Raw genomic sequence first — 13,634 nt, 5'->3', positions numbered from 1 at the left:
AAAAGCCAGGCAGTGGTGACACACACCTTTAATCCCAGCACTTGGGAGGCAGAGGCAGGTGGATTTCTTAATTCGAGGCCAGCCTGGTCTACACAGAGAAACCCAGTCTCAAAAAACCAAAACCAACCAACCAAACAAAAAACAACAAAAAAAACCCCACAAAACAAACAAAAAACAAAAAACCATCTTAGGTTTGCTTTTGTAGATCTATATACTAATTTAAACTTTAGTGTATACTCAGCCAATGTAGAAGCTGGGGATGTAGCCCAGTTGGTAGAATGTTTGCTTGCTTAACATCTAAGAGTCCTGGTTCCACTTCCAGTACCACACAAATTCAGTGCAGTCCTCTCTAGTCCCTGTAATCTTAGCACTTGAGGGGAGGAGGCAGAAAGATCAAAAGTCATTTTCAACTACATAGCAAATTTGAAAACAGGATAGACAGCAGAAGACCCTATCATAAAAACAAAAACACCAAGTAGGGATCTTTTGGTATTTACCATTGGCAGGTTCTTTGGCTTTTATAGAATGGCTGGCTGGGAAGTCCAACCTCTGAATGACCTATTGTCCTTCCATGGGTCGAAAAAAGGGCAAAGGTTTTCCTGAGCTGAGCTGCCTGTATACTGTAAAGCCAGGAAGTCAAGCATTTCACTGTCTTGGAGCTGGGTTCTGGGTCAAGGCCAGGGTTGAGAATATAGATCAGACAGCACCATGAGACACCCTGGTGGCACTAAGTAGATATTACAGGTGGTATTCACTTTCGTTATTTCTGAACAAACTCCCAATTGGAAGGGACGTCTAGAAATGGGGAGGGAGACTGGGAGGGAAAAAGGGAGAGAGAGCTAGGGCTTGCAGTAAACAGAAGACCTGGATTAATGTTTTGGCCCTACCATCTTTAACATCTGAGTGGTTTCTTCAAACTCCAAAATGAAGTTAGACAGCATTTAAATGAAAAAAAAAGTAAGCTAGTCATTACTTTTAAGAATCATTAAATCAGCCGGGAGGTAGTGGCACACGCCTTTAATCCCAGCATCTGGGAGGCAGAGGCAGGCGGATTTCTGAGTTCAAGACTAGCCTGGTCTACAGAGTGAGTTCCAGGACAGCCAGGGCTATACAGAGAAACCCTGTCTCAAAAAACCAAAACCAAATCTAAATCAAACCAAACCAAAAAACAAAGAACCACTAAATCCAGGTCTGACTGTGCATGTCTTCTATTCCTAGCATTTGAGAAATGGATGTAGGTAGAGTTTAAGGTCAGACTTAAACTGTGTTGTGATACCCTGTCTAGAATCAAAAACCAATCACAACGAACATCATTTATCCATCCTATCCATTTTCCTATTAAAAAGATAATAAGAACATAATCCTGAGGCTACTACTCTGGAAACAAGCCTATTCCGACCAGAGGAAACATGCGTATCAGATCTAAACTAAGCACGCCATTTGCCTCAGAGTTTGCAAATATATCCATATTTACTGTTGTACATACTGGTGTAACTGGGCATCTTGGAAGAAATGAACACATTTTAAAAATAGGTACTACTCAAAACCATCCATGACTCTAGGACAGGACCATCAGTTCCAGGGATTCCAACAAGCATGCATGTGACATACATATCCATTCATAGAGCCAAAACATCAACATACATAAAAAAAAGATTTTTAAAGAGATGCCCAAAACAGGCCTCCCAGAGCTACATAGCTGGCAAAGAGCAAATACATATGAAAACTAGAGTAATCTAAAAAAATTCATTTAATGGGTATATGTGACATAATTAAACAGGCAAAAAGCAGGAATGCCATTAGTTCGAAAAATTCTTCAGCTATTAACTAATACAGGGATAGTGATTTATTTTAGAGCTCACTGTGTAAGCTCCAGCTAACCTGAACTACAGACTAGCCTGTCCCGGAGCTACCACCATTCCTGGCGCTTAGCTGTGGTTTCATCTGAATTTTGTTTAAAGTTTTGCTTTTATGTATATGCTAAAAGAGTGTCTCAGACCTCCTGGAGATGGAGTTACAGGAAGATGCAGGTCCTCTGGAAGGGCATCAAGTGCTCTTGAGCCATCTTTCCAGTCAGATGGACAAATGTTCAAGTTAAAGGAATGGGCTGCTGTGGAGATTTGAGTATGAGAAGTCAAATATCTGTATTGTGGGTTGTGTGGCTGCAAGTTAACTGCCTAAGTCTGTTCTTGTTCTATTAGCCTGAAGACTATAGTGCCAGGATCTTGAAGATGAGTTTTCCAACCCCAACACAATCTTACATGTTTAATGTATAATTGCTGTAAAGATATCTATTCAAGTCCAACAAAAAGAAATATACTGAGGAATCTGCAAGGATTCTGAGGAAGGACCACTAAATTCACAAGGCTGTATTTAGGCTTCCTCTGTAAGAATCAAACTTGGGGGAAAACAAGAAAATGAGACTTAATAGAACTACTTAGCTTTCAGACAAGGCCCTCAATTTCCTTTTTTTTTTTTTTTAAAAAAAGATTCATTTTATGCATGAGTACACTATCACTGTCTTCAGACACACCAGAAGAGGGCATCAGATCCCCATTATAGATGGTTGTAAAGCTCCTATGTGGTTGCTGAGAACTGAACTCAGGACCTCCAGAAGGGGAATCAGTGCTCTTAACCACTGAGCCATCTCTCTAGTCCCCTCAATTTCTTAAAAATAAGCTGTTACTGGGCATGGTGGAACACGCTTTTGATCCCAAGCACTGGGAAGGCAGAAGCAAGCAGACCTGAGCTCAAGGACAGTCTGAGTACAGCAAGCACTATATAAACTGTCTCAATACCCAGACGACACACTGTCACTGTGTAGCTGTCTGCCTTGCCTTAGCTTCCTAGTGCTGGGATTAGGGACATCACCAAATTAAAACTACCTATTAGTGGGTCTCACTGAAAAGTTAGCTCATAATGACCTTGAATTCAATACGTTCTTGTCTCAGGCTCTGGACTATTGAAAGTCTTGGATTATAGTGTTTACCACCAATCCTGGCATGTTGCCATCAGGACACTTGAGATATGTGACCCAAAGTTAGGCATAAAATACTTTCTATAGTCAGCTTAGGAAAGGTGTCTATACCACTTTATATTTCCTACCAAATTTAAACAGCACTGCATTTGGTTCTTGGAAAATACAATTCCTAAAATCCCACAAAGTATGGACATTTAACATATAAAAACATTAAAATAGGGGCTAAAGAGATGGCTCAGCAATTAAAGAGCACTGGCTGCTCTTCCAGAGGTCCTGAGTTCATTTCCAAAACTACATGGTGGCTCACAGCCATCTGTAATGGGATCTGATTCCCTCTTCTGATATTCATGAAAAGAGATGCAGAAAATCAAACCCAGATAACTCTGGAAGAGCACAGTACTTTAAACTGCTGATCCATCTCTAGCACTTGCTAAACACTTAATTGTACCTTTTTCCAAGATGTATTTAAAAAGATTTATTTTTATGTATGAGTGTTCTGTTTTCACAAACTCACCTATTACTCTAGTCCTAGTGGATCCTACCTCCATAGACACTGCACACATGGTACAGAGACATGCTTGCAAAGCACCCATGCACATTTTTTTTTTTGGTTTGTTTTTTTAATTTAAAAGGCTTTGTTTAGCCTACTGATTTTTAAAAGATCAACAATAACCTGAGCTGAATTCATGAGAACCATTAAAATTTGAAGCACTAGCCAGGCAGTGGTGGCACAAACCTTTAATCCCAGCACTTGGGAAGCAGAGGCAGGTGGATCTCGATTTGGAGTTCAGCCTAATGTAGAGCTGAGTTCCAGGACAGCCAAGGCTACACAGACAAATCCTGTCTCAAAAAAACAAGGAAAAAAATGTTTTAAAGGAGTTAAGACTACTGATGGGGAAGATGTATGAAATAAGTGACCCACAAAGCAAAGCCTAAGGTTAGCATTCACATGTCAAAGGGGCATGATTTAACAGTGATTAAAAAAAAAAAAAAAAAAAAAAAAAGCTGGGCGGTGGTGGCGCACTCCTTTAATCCCAGCACTTGGGAGGCAGAGGCAGGCAGATTTTGGAGTTCGAGACCAGCCTGGTCTACAGAGTGAGTTCCAGGACAGCCAGAGCTACACAGAGAAACCCTGTCTTGAAAAAACAAACAAACAAACAAAACAAAAAAAAAAAAAAGGAAAGGTGGGCTGGAAAACTGACTGCTTTTCCAGAGGTCCTGAGTTTAATTCCTAGCAGCTATATGGTGGCTCACAACCATCTGTAATGGGATCCGATGTCCTCTTCTAATGTGTCTGAAGACAGTATGTACTCATATGCATAAATCTTAAAAAAAAACACACACACACACACACGAGTGCTGGAATGTCAAGTGAAGATATAAGACAAACTTATATAACAAATCTCTACTCTTAACTTCAGCAAGTAGATGAGGTAACTGTGCATATAATCTCACACTTGGAGGACTTCAAGTTGAGGTCAGCAAGAGACTTTACTCAAACAAATGAAACTCCCAAGAACTAGTCTGGCTCAACTCAATAGGCATGGTGGCACCGAGGCAAAGATGAACTTGGCTATTACCTTTTTTTTTTTTTTTTTTTTGGTTTTTCGAGACAGGGTTTCTCTGTGTAGCCCCGGCTGTCCTGGAACTCACTCTGTAGACCAGGCTAGCCTCGAACTCAGACATCCACCTGTCTCTGCCTTTCAAGTGCTGGCATTAAAGGCATGCACCACCACCACCTGGCAGCTATTACCTTCCTAAACTTTACTTTGCCAACTTCAGAGATGGAGGTGGGGGTGCATTTGTTTTAGTTGTAACAATGTCTACTGTAGAACTTAACATTGTACATTTATAGTCTTAAAATGTGATGCCACTCTTAAGTGTTCTTTCTGTAGCTAAAATGTCTATGACATGCTACTGTTAGGGTAAAAATAAGACCCTTTTAGGTTTCCTTTTGACAAACAACTCATCCCTAATTGCTCTGGCCTGAAAGTAACCCCCAACTTAACTCATAAGGTCCTCAAGTCCATGCAAATAAGGAGAAGGGCAGTATATACCTAAGACAAGGTGTAGACTTAGTAAAAGAATACTGGAGTCACAGTGTGGATTCAGAATGCCTTTCAGCCAGGTGGTGGTGGTGCACACCTTTAATCCCAGCACTTGGGAGGCAGAGGCAGGCAGATCTGAGTTTTATGCCAGCCTGGTCTACAGAGTGAGTTCCAGGACAGCCAGGGCTACACAGAGAAACCCTGTCTTGAAAAACCAAACCAAACCAAACCAAACAACCAAGAATGCCTTTCATATGTTCTCATCATAGACCCAGCGGGCCTTCAATTGGCAATCTTACAACAGCTTAGCCAAATGCCATGGTCATTGGTGTATGTAACCACACACTGCTTAAGCCCCAGGTAGCCTCCAACATAACTTAATAAGCAGGGAAAGACTTATTATATAAATCTGATCAATGTTTTTTTTTTTCAAGACAGGGTTTCTCTGTGTAGCCCTGGCACTCTGTAGACCAGGCTGGCCAGCAGATTCAGATAGCTGGGAACTATCAAGCAGTGGCTGGAATTTGAACCAGGGACCTTTGGATCCACAGTTGGTGCTCTTGCCCCTTGAGCCACCGCTTAATCTCAATGTTTTCTCAACTGCAAAAATTATCTGTCCACTTACAACATCCTATTTTCCAAGTGACAAGTTTCAGGTGTTCCCACAACTAAGTTTTATTTCAAGAAGGTGGCAAATTTGTGTTAAGTCTGTGGGCTTTGGATTTTGTTTGTTTTGGCAGGGGGTGAGGTGTAGTATGGTATAAAATTGAGACAAAGAAGCAATGGTAACAAACTTTCATTCTTAGTAATCACCAGCTCTTAAAATTCCAGTAGGTAAACAGGTCAAAAGAATGGTATTGGCTTTTGATCACAGCATATTCGCTATGTACAATATATCTTAACATGACAGGGTTTGGGTGCAAATTATCTTTAAAAGTTCATTAGCAATACTGAAACATCATTCCTTTATCTGACAGAGAAAAAGCTCTAAAAGTATACTTCTAAAAGTATACTTACTTTTAATTTATAAAGGTTAAGTACCTCTTAAGATAATCACTATTCAAAACATACATGGACCCAGAAGCTGAAAAACTTACGATTACAGGCAGAAAACTTACCCAAACCATCCAACAGAGTAGTGATCAAATCTTGTACATGGCACTATACTAACTTATTCCTGGTTGGGTTTTGTGGCAGGGCTCCCTCTTGTGGCCAACTGATTTTCCCTATCACTTAATAAAAACACTAGAAAATTAAATAAGATAATCAGGTGACAGACACTACAGTCGTTTTTCATAGTATCCTTTAAAGTCTCTCAATTTGTAGACCCCCTTCATATTGATAGCCAAGTTGTACACCTAAATGGGAACTTCACAAAAAAGTCATGCATGACTTCTTTCCTGTGTAATCCAGTGACACTATGCAAATGTTGTATATTGTTTTAAGTTGCAGCTCAGTGATAATGCAGAGGTTCAACTCATCATACAGTAAAAAGTAGTACTATTCTTCTGCCTTTGAAGTAACTGCATAGGATATGTCTATCGTCTATCTTATTTCTGTCTACTATGAAGCAACAAGACAATACCCTTCCTTTGATCACTACAAGCACTGCCAAATAAAACTTTCAAAATTGAAAACTATGTTAATGTCTTTGCTCTAAGTTAAAAGATATTTCACAATATTCAACAACCAACTTATCTGAACTCCAATCTTTCTCATAAAACCAGAATGAGCAACATTCCTTGAGATGGAAAGCAGGGCTTAAAGATGGCTCACCTGTTAAGAGTACTCATTGCTTTTCCAGAGGACCCAGGTTTGATTCCTAGCACTTAGCTGCTCACAACTGTCCAGTCTCCAGTTCTATGGGGGAGGGGGGGAGCAACTGTTCTCTTTTGCTAGTCAAAACAAGTTTGGTGCACTCACACACATCGCCTCATGCAAAACACCATAAATGTAAGTCTAACAGTCTTTAAAAAGCTGGGTGTGTTGCATGCCTTAATCCTCTACTCAGGAGGTAGAGACAGGCAGAGTTCTGGAGGCCAGCCAGGGCTGTTACTGAGACACCATCTCGAAGAAAAAAACTCTTAAAAAAACTGACATCAAAACACCTACCTCAAGAGTACTACGCTATATACTGTGGGTACTACCCTCCATGAAGTCTTTTAGTGTTAAACTGTGTGGTAATGGAATGGAATACACTGTGTGGGTGATACCTTTTCTTTTAGCACCTGATTCAGTCTAAAAGGATAGAGAACTTAAATCTCAATAAAGGTTCCAAAGTAACAGCTTTTTATTCACTCCCAAAATTACATATAGCAACATTAATCCTCTGCAGTACTAGTACAATTCTACAACTCCTTGCTCACCCAAACTAGAGATATATTTGGGATTCATAGTTAGACTTTACATGAAGATCTTATCACATATACTTCATATATATAAAACACCTTCAACAATGCCTATGTGACTTTTACATGAATTACACAATAAAGGCATCTATTCTGGCCAGATTTTACATTCAATTGGCTCAATAAAAACAATCTGCGGTATTCATGTATTGTGGGTTGTCAATCTAGTGTCAAATCATGATGGGAAATAAGCCACAAGTGGTTGTTATAACAGAACTCAGTCTAATACTTTCTCTCCTTTTAATACTACTTAAATACATATAATTTATTCCATTTGTAATTTTACTACAAATTTCATATACAAAGCAAAAAGGCAAACACCAAGTTGACCTTGACCACAGAAAGCTGAAAATAGCACCAAGCCCTACAAAAAGCATGGCTCATAGACAAAACTAAGAAAAACAGTTGTTAGAATTTATCACATTCAACTCCAGAATTGAGATGGGTAATTTATACACTCAAAATTATTAAAAATATAAAGCTGGGAGGAGGAAAGGAACATTGCAAGTCAGGAGCAATTATATCCATTACAAACTTTAGTTCTTAAAATCCAGATCCCACACTACGCCAGAACCCACATATATACACGGGGAACACTCCTCCCTCTCAAACCTCTTACACGTGGGGAAAAAAAAAATCCAGATCCCAAACTAGGTATCAGAAAATGTTTCTTACCTTTGTCTCCAGTTGGATGAGCTGAACAGCAAGTTGAGTTACTCAATCAGATGTTATGAAAGTACTTGCTTAAAGAGATTTAAGTGCTTTCTTGGTTAGAAAAACTAATCATAGGTTTCCCTACAATATCCTAAGGGAACAAAGAAGGGGGAGGGGTGGAAATCAAAGTAGTATTTGTAGTTCCAAAGTGGTATAAATTGTATGGATATAGCCCTATTTCTAAGTCTTAAAACCTACACTGCTCACTAGTGTTTAAACACAAGCCTACAGTAAGGTAAAGAATACTTTTCTCATTTCAATCTACAGCTGAACTACTTAAAACAGGGCATTTTTGGTCCCAAAGCAAAGTAAACCCACATTTGCTTTTTATCTAGCTCACTTCAACCTTTTGATACTATTAGTAAGCTGGGCACACTGTTTCATGTCTAATCCCAGAATCTGGGAGATTGGATTAATTTTGGAGTTTTGGGCCCAGCCTGAGATCTACAAAAGTCTAGACCAGAGCAGAGTGAGGCTCTCTGGAGAAAAACAAAACAAAACAAAAAAACACACTTGAATTTTCCTCTGACCATACAATGTATTTTAAAAACACATAAATTTCCAATTTACCATGTTTAACCATATTAATTCCTCATCCTTTTAGCTGCACTTTGAATTCTGAAACACAGCTACTTAATGAGTCTACTAAATGTAGACTTTTACCTAAAGTGAAATCCTAGTTTTGAACTTAACAATTAGCTTCTATTTGAAGACAGTGTATAGGGTCCTTACAATGAATGGGCTGAGATCCCATGCAAATTTCCTGAAACCTGCTTTACTATCAAAATCCTTGGCCTCCACTAAACTTACATTACATCTGAATAACCTCATATTTAGCCTGCAACTCAAGGAGAAAGTTAAAGATGTAGCTATTTCTATTGTGACGCTGAAAGAGTGGTCTATTCATTCTAACCAGGAGGAAATCACTAAAAAAAAGTTCCATTCTCCAACCTAAGTTAAGATGATGATTCAGCTTCAAGGGGTTATCAGTAGAGACACAATAGTAGACTACCACATATAATTGCTGACTTATTACAGAACAGTTTGGGGACAGAATATTCTATGGCTGAAAATTTACCACGTATCAATTCACCCAATAAGCTGTTAATTTGACAGCACTGCCTAAAATTGCAAAAAAAAAAAAAAGGAAAAAAAATTTGTGTAGTCTAATGTTAATACTGAATTTGAGTTCCACTGAGAATCTCAAAGCTATAATGTACTATCAAGCAACTTCGTACAAAAGCCTGCTTTGCCTAAAGCATTACCAAAATAAACAGCAACAGTTAAGTTCTTTAGCAAAATATGAAAGATTACTTCCCAGACCATTACCCCCTACACAATGTTAGGGAACTGCCTTACACTCAAGTTTATTACCCTCTTAAGACTTCCACAACAGAGACAGTTATCATTTATTAGAATCTTTAATTTACTAACACATAAACAGAATCAGAATTTTATCAAATTAAATAACCGATACACTAGTTACCCAGTCAAAATTTTACATGAAGAGGAAAAAGGACAACCATGCATCGTTTTTTAAAAAATGTTTATTTTTCAAAGAAAAACGGCAATAGCCAATTGGAAACCTACTTATTCTTCAACTCCAATTTTGTTTTCTTTAAATTTAGAAGTGACTTACTGATTTACTATTTTAAACAAACCCCCCTTTTCCCCTTTAAATGTTTACCATCTACTCGTGCTGAATCCTTCCAAGGAGATTGCTCCAGCGTATATCTCCAGGTCCTCGCTTTGCTCCTTTTACCAAAAAATGCAAAACACAATTCCATCGTGCATCTTAAGGGCTCCAATCGTCAAAAATAGGAAAAAAAAATTCTTTGGAATAGCCAATTAAGTTGAATGAAAAAAAATATCCACACGAATGCGGTTTGGTTGGGGCAGGAAGGAATCCACTCCTATGTTCCTGGTAATCTGATCCCGCTCCATGAATCCTGGTAATTCATCCTCCCTATCCTATCCACATTATGATTTGAATCCAATGATCCAGCTCCAAGGATTGGGATCCAGTGAGCCCTCTCCAATCCAAACCTTTATAACCAGCAAAACCAAAAAAGAGGAGGCAAAATGTTAGACACTGTAACCAAAAAAAGTTTCTGGGGAATGATGAGTTATGTCTGTCATCAGTTTACAGATGTACATCAATAACTATCAAATTCCCCAAAACAAGTTTCTGTATGGTGTTCAGATAAATTTTAGAAACTTAATCACTATAGAGACTAACTGGAAGAAGCACTTTATATTTACAGTTCAACTGATAATGCCAACACTTGTTACTGTACAGGTATCACAGGTTTTGTGGTTGCAAAGTTATGTAATTGAAGTTTACTGGTATTACTGTCCACCTAAACCTAAACTAAATCTAGTGCTCCCATCTGCAATTTAGCTTGTAAATTAAAGTGTTTTAAACATGAGTCAATTATGAATATTAAAAGGGAAGGTGAGACTTAAAGTACTCCCAACTAGATTATCTACACTAATACGTTGGAATTCTATATTTTGCTGTCATTTTGTCTTTAAAAAATGAAATAACAACGCTCTATCAGTCACACAGAGGACATGCAGATTTAGCAGTATTGATATTATACTCTGTTTGGAAATAGACACCCTGTACCCACAAGTACACTAACAGCAGGCCATACATTAACAGTTGTAACTAAGCACTGTGACAAATTAGCCATTCTTCCCACATTAGTCCCTATTAAAACAAAAAGGGGGAAGGGAGCAAATAACTGTTACAAAATGGGCAATTTTGCCACAATTGCCAAGGTTTTAAAAAGCAAAGCAATTGTAGCTGAAGATAACTGCATAAGTGTTTGCAAGTCTTATAAGGTAGATAAATTTTTAACCCTTGCCTTTTAGTATAAGGTCAATACTGCCAATTTCATCTGTGACAATAGCACTTGGAGTCATACCATTGCCTCCATTATTGATCTGATCCTCCTCAATCCTCCTTTTGACAATCCTAAAATGATTGAAATGTGCTCCACAATCCTTAATCCAAAGCATTCTTAATCCATCTCTTCAGATATGTCTACAGAAAGACACATGAAAAGCAAGATAAACATAAGAACTTCCCCAAGTAAGATAACCACAAACACCCCCAACATCCCATTTCACACAAACCAGAGCAGAATAGACATTTACATAATATCACAGTCTGAAGAGCATGGAAATTAACTAAATTTAAACAATCCTGTCTATGACATCACTTAAAATACAAGTTACCAAAGACATGAGGGGAATGTAGATGTTAGGAGCAAGGGGATATTACACAAGAATGCAATTCAACACTTTAGCCCATTCTGAACAAAACAGCTTGAATTAAAAAAATGAAAAGATTGTACTGAGTAAAGGAAAACTGTATACAACATGGGTTCTACAAAAAGTGTCACCAATCATCTTATGTACGAGAGCGAGATCTGCTATGACGGGGAGAATAGCGTGGAGATCCTCTGCTTCTCCTTGGGGAGTAACTGCGACTCCTGCTGTTGCTTCTGCTACGGCTTCTGCTACGACTACGGCTTCGAGATCTCGATCTTCCATAACTTGGACTTCTGGGCCCATCAACTTTAACCCGGATGTAGGCAGTTTCTCCCTATTGGATAGACAGAACTTTCCATTGAAAGATCTAAGCTTTCACCTGTCTTCAGACAAGCTGAATGAATACAAAGATAGATCAGGTCTCTGGTAATTTACTCGGACACCTTTGCCTGTATCCTTACCTTCAAATTCCACTGTTAAGAAAACTGTATCCAATTCTGGCCAAAAAAAAGAATAAGTGTATAACCTACCTCATGAGATCTAAACTTAGTGTTATCCAGTTTTCGAACTGCATACGTCATATCTTCTTTCCGTACAAACTCCACGACACCAGTGCCATCTCGGTAAACATCAGCATAACATACATCACCTGCTTCACGCATGTGATCCTTTAAATCCTGCCAGCTTCCACTCGGGGGCAGTCCTGAAAGAGTGATTCCCCCCTAACTTAATACGACTTGCCCTGTCCCGCATCAACCTCGTAAAGTACATCAGAACAAAGATTATTTTAAAATACTTAATGATTGTACTTAAGTGTTTCCAGGTAAAGAGCTGGTAAGAGTCAGATCCAGAGTCCAAATTTATTTGTAAAGGATCTTCATAGGCTAGCACTGCAACCTAATTTGGGTAAATCACCACCACAGTAATCTTCATTTGCTAAATTCACCCCCAAGACCGAAGTAGTTTAAGACTCGGGTTTAAAACAAAGCAAAACAAACAAACAAACAAAAAAACAAACAAACTTGCAGTTCTCAAACCAGTCACGCGGGGAAGTTTTTTTTTTTTTAACCCGCACGAAATCAACTCACCAGAGACAACCACTCTGTTTTCCGACCGCCTGGACGGCGGGCCATAGCGGCCTCTCGGGGCTCCGCCGCCTCCACCCCCGCCGCCGCCTCGGCCGGTCCCACGGCCGCTCCGAGGAAACTCCACCCGCAGACGGTAGCCGTCGTAATCGTAGCCGTCGCGACCGTACACCGCATCTTCCGCGTCTCTGCGTGTGATCACAGAAAGCGAAGGGGATGAGGAGGAGAGGGAGCCGCGCGCGGGGCAGAGAGCTCGCTCGCTCACTCGGGAACCCGCCGACGGCCGGCGCACATGCGCACCCCACGGGGCCGGAGCCCACATGCGCTGCATAATAGGGCCGGCCCCTCCCCCACCCAGAACCACGCCGGGCAGACTCCCGACCACCACGCCAGCCCTCAGCGCCTCAGTTTCCCGCTCCGGGGCTGCGCATGGGCTCTGGGGACGTCCGAGGCGGCCAGCCACCGGAGACAACTCGCCGACTCGGCTCCTTACTCGACTCCTGCAGGGGCGATAGCGCCTCGCTCCCAGCCTCGGAGCCCCTCCTTCCCTCCCCCCCATTATGTTCAGGCCTCGCTCGGAGCCTTCCCCCAACTACTCCAGCCTATCTCCTCAAGGCCGCAAGCCCCACGCTGCCTCACCGCGGGTCCTCGAACTCAACGAAGGCGAAGGGCGGTCCCCCGCGGCGGTTCTTCAGGTCGATGTCGCGGATGGCGCCGTATTTGTAAAACACGTCCTCAATGTCCTTGGTTCGGATGTCTGGAGGTAGGTTACCCACGTAGATGCGGCAGTCGTTGTTCCCTGCCGGGCCACGAATCACACCACCTCCTGACATGGCGGCGACGGAAAAGCGAGGACTCGAAAAGAGGCCTTCCCACCAAGCCTAGCGTACGGCAGAGCGAGCCCTCGGCGACACCACGTCTCCCGCGGCCGGTCCAAAATGGCGCCTTTATCAGCTCGGCGCACTGATATGGGGGGGAGGGGGAGGAAGAGAAGCCGGAGGAAGCGGCTATTCCATCCCAGTGCGCACGCGCACGGCCGTAACGGGTGTGGAGAAGTACGCTCGCGCACGCGCGACGTCGCCCTCCGCACGGAGGGGAAAAAGTCCCTCGTGTCCTGGGC

The 13,634-nt window shown here is 41.0% G+C and overlaps 1 protein-coding gene across 2 annotated transcripts; it reads right to left on the bottom strand.

The window, feature by feature from the left end:
- Positions 1-9,557: 9,557 nt before the first annotated feature.
- On the bottom strand, positions 9,558-13,503 carry Srsf1 (serine and arginine rich splicing factor 1). Of its 2 annotated transcripts, XR_004113749.1 has the most exons (5): positions 13,154-13,503; positions 12,518-12,702; positions 11,960-12,132; positions 11,081-11,763; positions 9,559-10,196 (listed from the first exon to the last, which is right to left on the bottom strand). XR_004113749.1 is itself a non-coding variant. In XM_031354778.1 (4 exons), the coding sequence occupies exons 1-4, from the start codon at positions 13,345-13,347 to the stop codon at positions 11,569-11,571; spliced, it is 747 nt and encodes a 248-aa protein (XP_031210638.1). In that variant the 5' UTR covers positions 13,348-13,503; the 3' UTR covers positions 9,558-11,568. The 2 variants fall into 2 exon arrangements, 1 of the variants encoding a protein (XP_031210638.1); XM_031354778.1 differs by having other exon boundaries at positions 9,558-11,763.
- Positions 13,504-13,634: the final 131 nt, after the last annotated feature.

The sequence above is a fragment of the Mastomys coucha genome, unplaced genomic scaffold, assembly GCF_008632895.1.
Source record: "Mastomys coucha isolate ucsf_1 unplaced genomic scaffold, UCSF_Mcou_1 pScaffold5, whole genome shotgun sequence".
Lineage (NCBI taxonomy): Eukaryota > Metazoa > Chordata > Mammalia > Rodentia > Muridae > Mastomys > Mastomys coucha.
This window is presented reverse-complemented; position numbering and strand designations above follow the sequence as displayed.

What these genes read in the sequence shown, in the direction of transcription:
- Srsf1 (XM_031354778.1), bottom strand. Translation starts at nt 13,347, where the DNA reads ATGTCAGGAGGTGGTGTGATTCGTGGCCCGGCAGGGAACAACGACTGC. An exon ending in GTTGAGTTCGAGGACCCGCG is followed by an intron (nt 12,703 to 13,153) that starts GTGAGGCAGCGT and finishes GATCACACGCAG; the next exon opens with AGACGCGGAAGATGCGGTGT. An exon ending in AAACAGAGTGGTTGTCTCTG is followed by an intron (nt 12,133 to 12,517) that starts GTGAGTTGATTT and finishes TCACTCTTTCAG; the next exon opens with GACTGCCCCCGAGTGGAAGC.